The sequence below is a fragment of the Populus euphratica genome, unplaced genomic scaffold, assembly GCF_000495115.2.
Source record: "Populus euphratica unplaced genomic scaffold, PopEup_1.0 scaffold155.1, whole genome shotgun sequence".
Classification (NCBI taxonomy): domain Eukaryota; kingdom Viridiplantae; phylum Streptophyta; class Magnoliopsida; order Malpighiales; family Salicaceae; genus Populus; species Populus euphratica.
In genome coordinates, this window is record NW_011499929.1 from 755,453 (window position 1) to 764,189 (window position 8,737).

At 28.6% G+C, this 8,737-nt stretch overlaps 1 protein-coding gene across 1 annotated transcript; it reads left to right on the top strand.

Moving 5' to 3' along the window:
• The first annotated feature begins 6,184 nt into the window (after positions 1–6,184).
• On the top strand, positions 6,185–8,737 carry LOC105135937 (rho GDP-dissociation inhibitor 1-like). The gene is made up of 5 exons (XM_011041047.1): positions 6,185–6,542; positions 6,652–6,718; positions 7,099–7,317; positions 7,406–7,530; positions 8,642–8,737. Exons 1-5 carry the CDS (start codon positions 6,318–6,320, stop codon positions 8,717–8,719), a joined length of 714 nt encoding a protein of 237 aa, XP_011039349.1. The 5' UTR covers positions 6,185–6,317; the 3' UTR covers positions 8,720–8,737.

Sequence of the window (8,737 nt, forward strand, 5' to 3'; positions counted from 1 at the left end):
TAAGAGAGAAAATAATATGAATTATAAGAAAACATTACATGTAACAATTAGGTTAATTACAATGTTAGAGGTCAATACAATTAAAGAAGCACTCAATGGGTTTATTCAAAATATAAGCTAATTCAAGTTTGAAGATTACAATAAAGGTTATTTGTTTCCATAAGATTTTTGATTCTCCTATAAAGACAAGGATTCTTTATTTGGCTGCAAAATAAAAATAAAGACTACAACATGAAATTCTTTATTTATTAAATATTCAACTAGTGATTTGAGATTAATTAATTGGCGAGGTTCTCATGCTGGGAAAGGACAACATATAGCCAATATGGGAAGAATTAATTTGATAATCAATAAGTTTTTTCCTACATTAATTAATTTTACATAGTCGACAAGATTTGGATTTTGAATAGCCCAAATACATCAAGACAACAACTATTTAATTCTATAGAATCAAACTTGGTTAAGAATTTTCAAATGGTACAAACTTCAACTATCTATATAAGGGAGATTATTTAGGCTAAAAGTTTTTAGGGATATATGATAGCTTGTTTAATTATTTTAGTTTTAAGTATTTCTTATTTATTTTAGAAGCCTTAAGTTATTTTTTTTTAATTGGGTTCTAATTTCATCTTATTAGTTTGTTAGGGTTTGTTTATTTTGTAAACTATAAATAACTTGTTTGAAGAGTTAAACAAAAAAAAAGACTTGGATTATTTTCATAATAATATTTTGTATGTGACAAAGTAGTTCATACTCTTGATTTTTCATTGAACACTTCAAAACTTATCAAATATTAACTATTTTTGTGACATTTATATTTATACTTATAGTTCTTGATTATATATAATCAATAGGTTAGGGGTCATTCATTCAATAACTTAAGTACTTTGATTCATTACGTTGAGTTTTTATCTTCAATTTGATTCTATCTTTCTTGGGTAGTTTTTATTTTGTTTATAGGTTTAAGGGTTCTTACCCTTCAGGTTCACATCATAAGATGTAAAGTGTAATTTCTCAAAGTACAATAGAAAAGTAAAAACGTGATTAAACTGTAAGATGTTTTTTTTAATTGCTAAAATAAAATATAAAATTCATGAATAAATAGTAACTCATTTTTAAAAATGAATTTTTACACACTTAAATACATAAAAACACAACATAATAATTTTACACACTTGGTATTTTCTCTTTCTAGCTTAGGCATTTTTATTTCTTTCTTTTTCTCTTTATTTATAGGTAAGGATGAAACTTCTTATTTCGATCATGACCATTGATTTTCTTATGTCATTCTTAATCATCCACAATGATTGTACCTTTTGGTAAAGTATCTTAAGTTGGCATTTTTTGCACTAGTTTTTCAATGAATTTAAAGGGTTAGAGCACGTGTGTTTTGGTTGAACATAAAGTACATATACAAACAAGGAGATAACTTGTTTTTTGGCTTTTTTCAATGGCATGAGAGAGAAAAATGAATGCTCAAAGTCAATCTAAAAACTTGAAAATGTACTTTTTTTTACCATACACCAAAACAACATCGTTTCGGTTCGTTGGCTTTATTTTTAAAATGATGTTTTTTTTATTGAAAGGGAAGTTTTTTTTTTTCACACAACACTCCAAATTTTTTGCCTTTTCCATTTAGATCTTTGACTTCTTTATTTTTTTTCATCCAATTTTGACATTTTCTTAATAATTCTTTCAATTTAGTCCTTAATTAATTAAAAAATCCCTTAATATTAGAACATTTTTCAATTTAGTTACTGACTTTCTAATTTTTAATTTTTAGCTACTTTCAACCCTTTTCTTTTAATTTTTTTCTTAATTTTACCCATGATTGCATTAAAAATAGCCTTTTAATTTTGACACCTTTTTTATTTCGGTTAATGGCTTTTTAAATTTTGATTTCTAGTAAATGTCACTCACTTCCTCTCAATTTCATCATACTTCATCCTCTTATTGCATAGTTCTTGTCCTTAACCTACATGTCTCTTCCAATTTGATACTTAGCTTTATAATTTTATATTTTTGGCCAATTTTAGCCTTTTGTCTCAATTTCTTCATAATTTTATCTCTAATGATATTTTATTGTCCTTTAACTTCCCTATTTCTTTTAATTTGATCCTTGGCTTTCTAATCTTTATTTTTTCACAAATTTCAATCATTTTTCTTTTATTTGTTTTATTAATTTCACCCCTGATTGCATTAAAATGCCCATAAGCTTTTATGTGTTTTCCAATACAATTTTTTGCTTTATAATTTTCAATCATCTTTCCGATTTCAACCATTTTCTCAATCTTTCTTCACAATTAACCCCCTAATTGTTTTTTTTCTCAATTGTTTTCTTTTTTCTTTACCTCTTTTTTGTTTTTTTATTTTCTTTCTTTCCTTTTCAACTGCATATTTTATAAGTAACATTGTCGGGGAAATTTTAACTAAAAAACTGTTTTTTCTTTGATATTTTTTTTTGTTTTTTTAGGGGGTAAGAATTGAATTATAACAATAAACACTAGTTGTCATCTCAAAACATACAAAGAAAATCTGGTTGAAACCTTATTTGAATAATAAAAATCTAGGAGAGTAAAATTATAAGTGGTGTTGTTTTCATGAGCATAAAAAAAAAAAGTCACAGGGAACTCTTTTCTAATATCATTAAACTCGACCTAATAAGTCAACTTTAAAATCTTCTAACTTGATTTTTTACATAACTTGAGTAAAATTATATGTGGTGTTGTTTTCGTGAGCTTAAAAAAAAAAGGATAGGTCATAAGGAACTCTTCTTCAATATCATTAAACTCGAACTAATGAGCCCACCTTGAAATCTCCTAACTTAATTTTTTACATAATCTGAGAAACTTTGAATCACCTCTAATCAACCCAAGTTTAATCAACCCAAGTTTAATACAGTAATCATGAATTAGGTATTAGGCACGATAATAATGCATTAACTAGGTCTGTCATCTACTGTTTTTCTTTTCCTCATCCTTTTTCTCTCTCCGGTTTGCCCTACATTAGGTCTAGGTTGGATGGAATTCAATCCTAAATTGAAGAGTTATCATATTATTAAGGACTAAATTAAAAAAAAAAAACCTTAAACTATGATGAGATGAATTCAAGGTTCATTTAAATGGTTTTTATACAATCATCAATCAAATTTAATTAAGTGTAAAAAAATAATAAATGTGTGAAAAACAAGCATCAATATATAAGAAGTCCTGCCATGTTATTGTGGCGCGTGCAACATCATCCAATCTCTAAAAATGTTTTTCTTTAATATCTTTATATGTATCTTAATAGCCTTTTCATGCGTGTCGATTATTTTTATGTATGACGGTAGGCAACCAATTTTTCTCCTTTTCTTTTTCATCTCTCCTCTCCATAAATGCCACAACTTTTTTTTGTTTATTTTCATCCTTTAAGGGATTGATGTTTTTCTAATTATCAATTATAGTTTTTTGAGTTCTAATCTTTCAAAAAAAAACAAAAAGTTTGAATAATATTGCAAAAAATCATGTTCGAGTCAAATGGCAGATTTGTTTGTACTCCTGAGAATCTACGATCGAGTTCAAATAATATTCCATCATCTAGCTTCCCAGTACATTGTACAGGAAAAGCCTTGTTGAAGATCAATAGTCGGCCTAAGTGCAATCTCTAGTCGGTAATCGAGTTTCAAATGCCCTGTGGACTTCGATGGGCTGGCTGCCCAAGCAGGAGATCAAAGCATACCGAAGCCATTTTACTCTTTCACAGAGCACGGCCCTTCAAAATCAACCCAGTTGCTTTGACGCCAACTAACAAATTTTACTTGAATAAATTAGTAAGCAGATTCTTTTTTGCCTTCAATCTTCTAATTCTAGCGAGAGTCTACGGAGAGGGAGCTCCACCCTAATTAAAAAATGCTGAAACCTATTGAAAAACACGGATGCTCCACCCTAAAAAAAAAATTTTTTTACTTAAATAATATATTGATTTTTTTGTTATTTCATAAAAAAAACTTAATATTGGTTTTCAAGGGTAATTAAGACTTTTCAAATGATCTATTTCTCATTACAAAATTAAATGGGAATAAATAATTATTTTTTCATTATAATTGTACAATCAAAATAATATTAGAAACAAAAAAAAATTAAAACCTAGCAACAAAGAACATTTTTTATATTTTTATAATAGTTTTTTCTTTATTATAATATTAGTCTAACGGGAATTTGATAATTTAACAAATATAACAAAGAATAAATAATTAAAATATATAGAAAAACAATGAAAATAACTTTAAAAGCACAAAAAAAAATTTGAGTTAGAGCTTTTTTATCTTTTAATAATTCTTTTTTGTTGTAATTATAAAGTCAACTTGGGGATAATTTAATATTTAACTAAAAAAAAAGAAAAAAGATATGTGATGCACCCGGAGGCATCAACAGGCATCAACACACTTCAGATAACTCGTGTAATATCTCTTGGCTTTCAAAAATCACTTCAGATAGCTCGTGTAATATCTCTTGGCTTTCAAAAATATATTTTTGCTATATTGTTGGAAGCACCGTTATGTTTTCTTCCCTGTGGAGTGGTGCATGTTAGAGTTGATGGTCTGATTTGTTATTGGTTAGCCTTTTTTTTTTTGGCTATCTAATAAATTATATCTTGATCTTTTTTAATTTTGACTCTTATTCTTTTAATTATTTTTTAAAATCCTTTTGTACAATTGAAATTTTTTTTCAACTTCATTTTTCAATATTTGATTGATTGAGGATTGAAATTTATGGTTTTTTCAAATATAATATTTCAGGTCTAATGATCCAGGTCATTAATTTGAAAAGTTAACATAGTGTTTTTAAGGCTTTATAATTCTCTTTATTTATTTTATTAAGTTATTTCAATATCATGATTTAGGCTATAAGTTTGACGAGATATTATTGGTTGGCTTAATCTTAATTATTAAGGTTATATGTTTATCATGCTAACTTGGGTCGACCAATATTTGTTTTTATATTTTTTTACCTTATTTTGCTTTTTTGTATTGAATGGGCTTTAAATTGATATCAATCATTTGCCTCATTTTGAAAAATATATATTTTCCTTGAGTTATTGTAATTACTTTTATTTTTATGTTTAATCTTTCTATTATCATTTTTTATTTTTTGTCTAATTAAAATAAACTCAATTTATTCAATCTAGCCAGATATATAACCCGAATAATATATATAATTTTTCTTTTTAGAAAACAATTGCAACAATTAAATATTATTTTTTAAATAATAAAAAAATTAATAATCTAGCACAGCAAAACGCAAGCACCAAGGCTAGTCATTACTAATTCCTAGGACTGGTTATTCTTCTTAATTTTTTTCTACTACATGAAACACAAAATGTAAGCTTAAAGAAACCTGAACCCCTTAAGATGAAACCCATTGTTTTATTCATGCATAGCAAAGAAATGATGGTTAAGAGAATAAGTAAAGCTCAGGCTAGATGGAAAGACATGAAAATTTCAGGTTAGATTTTTGTTGTGTAAAAAGAGTGTTTTTCTAAATTGATACAATTAATCTGAACGAGAGGACGGACTGTTACTAAATTCGCGAATGGAATTGTGGTCGCGAAATCACCCACATCAATCACTTTCCATGAACTGTACTTATCTAGATTTTGTTTTCTTGGTCGATTGATTATTGACAAAAAAAAATTGAAGGAAGAGTCAAAATGCACAGTCAACGTCACCCTGAATCTTAGGCTGAGTTCCATCAAGGTACGTCGACACGCCATGTCCCAATAGTAATTTTCATGCTCTCTCTCTCTCTCTCTCTCTCTCTCATCTTTCGGATCACCACATGACCTTGTTCTTATCTTCCTCACATTACCCAATCTTTTGGCCTCTCAATCTCTCTAGAGGGCTATCCCGAATTGTTTTGAGGATCTCTCGAAACAATCCACAAGAACAAAAAATAAAAAATAGAAATGGAAATTACAGGAAAGCCAGGAGACAAGACGAACCCAATTATTATTTTTTCTAGCTATTTTGTCTTTTGCTGATCTTTTGTTTCTGGATTGTGCATGGGTCTCTTTTTGTCTCTCTTGTTAGATGGAGTCTCCCCTCCTTAAGACAAAAACAGTTTTAGTTCTTTCCTCACATCGTTTCTTTTAACACAACAAAAATCTAAGTCCTTTTGCTCCCATTTTGGATTCTCTTTCCTTCGTCCAAGACATAACTAATTCTTACTTGTAGTCTTTCTTTTAGCGTTTGTGTTTTGTGTTCACTCTTTATATATTTTTGGTTGATCATAAAGTTCTTGTCTTTGGCTACTGGATCTGCATCGAGTTCGAGAAACATGGGGTTTGACGACAATAACAAGACGATAGGAGGAGATGATAGTGGGGTTATGAAAACAAATGATGAGAATCATGATGGAGGAAAGAGGACAGAAAGGCAGATGAGTGAGAGTGAGACTTCTTTGTATGCAACTGATCACGAGGAGGAAGATGATGAGAGCGGAAGTAACAAAATTCAGCTAGGTCCACAGTACACCCTCAAAGAACAACTTGAAAAAGACAAGGTTTTTTTTTCGTTCATTCATTTTCTTTGCCGCCATTGCATTTTAAATTATGGAAATGTATTTGCTAATCCGTTTTTCATGTGTTGGTGTGTGGATTTTGGAAGTTCAGGATGATGAGAGCTTGAGGAAATGGAAGGAGCAGCTTCTTGGGAGTGTGGATTTGAACACCATTGGAGGTACTCGCTAGCTGTCACGTATACTTTCTTTTTCCCTATCTAAATTTTGTGAGTTTGTTGGATTCTGGGTTTCTTTTTTTAAACTCTTCAAATAAATCTTGGTTTCTATTCTTTTACATTTTCATAATTGATGTTAATTATGTGTTCATACAAAGAATCTTGAAGTAATTGATGTTAATTATGTGTTCCTGCAAAGAATCTTGAAGTCCTTTCGTTGTGTACATGCAAAATTCTTGCACCATATATTTTGTTAGCTAGTGGTGTAACAGAGAAAATTAATGATTAGGTATCTGCATGTATACATAGGCGATATATAGCTTCTTTTCTAATCATCTGCCCATTGCTTTTAGTAAATCTTGTTTTTCTTTTACTAATTGCAGAAACACTTGAACCAGATGTGAAATTTCTTAGCCTGTCAATCCTCTCTCCTGGCAGACCTGACATTGTACTTTCTATTCCTGAGAACGGGAGGCCCAGAGGCTTATGGTTTACATTGAAAGAAGGCAGTCCCTATAACCTGAAATTCTCCTTCCAAGTCAGCAATAACATTGTATTAGGCCTGAAATACACCAATACTGTCTGGAAAACAGGCCTCAAGGGTGAGCTATCGACATCCTAACTCACGCCAAAACTTGTGTTTCAAACACTTGAATGTTTCCCCTTTGTAATATAGTTTTATCAATTCAGTGGACAGCTCGAAAGAAATGCTGGGAACCTACAGTCCTCAGCCAGAGCCTTACACGCATATGAACGCACAAGAGACCACGCCCTCGGGCATTTTTGCTAGAGGATCATACTCAGCAAGGTCAAAGGTTAGTTCAATCCCCTCGTCTTTACTTTAAAGTTAAAAAATGTGCCAAAAGCTGTGAAAAAGTAATTCACTGCTACTAATTTTATGAATGACATTAACCTAATTATAATCTTAATTCTGGACTTCATTGTGGAAATGTACTAAAGTTCATGGATTAAAAAGTAAGCTAGCAATTCTCTTAAAGCAAACACAAGACATTTCTTGCTCGGATGCTTGCCATGCTACCCTACCCTATCTTTGAGCTGATATCTTATGTCTTGTTTATGTCTTGGAAATTTTTCTTTTAAAAAATAATTTTTATACAAAACAAATTTTTGAAAAACAAATTATTTTATAGTATTTAGTAGTATCATAAAAAATAAAATATAAAACACTTTATAATGCTTGGCTATCCCATAAAAAATGAGTTGTAAAAACACTTATTAATATTTTTATTATATCATATATCTATATATAATTTATTTTATAAAATGTAACTATACATATAATATAAATATTTTAAATATAATATTATAGATATATTTAAGTAAAATTTATTAATATTTTTATTTTTAAAACCTTGTTAAATATTTTTTAAGTAAAATCTATTAATATGTTTAATTAGTTGTATAATGAAAAATAAGAAAAAAATCTAATCTTTGAACATTTCAAATAAAATAAGTTAGAAAATATTACTTTTTAAGTTATTAACTTTTTTAAAATAGTAGTTTTTTTATCAAATATTTTTTGATGCATGGATAATATTAAAAATCAATTTTTTTTCTATGATATCCTAATTTTATAATGAAGTTGTATGATTTAAAATACATGACTATTGTATAGTATAACATGTTTTGTATTCAGTTATATTTTTTAATAATATTATCTAAATTAAAGTATTATATACACCAATATATCAAATTAATATATTTTTATATTAATATATCCTAATAAATTATTTCGTACATAAATATATTAGTAACTTATTATTTTCTAATAATATTATGTTTTAAAGTATTTTCATTGCAGTCATCTGCTAATGAACGCCATCAACTAGATGTCCTTGTATTGCAAATTGCAACATAGCATCTCCCCTTTGTCCTAACTTTTTTTTTTTCTTTGAACTTCCTCAGTTTCTTGATGATGATAAAAAGTGCTACTTGGAGATCAACTACACCTTCGACATTCGAAAAGAATGGCCTGCTACTTAAATGATCAGCAGCAATTTT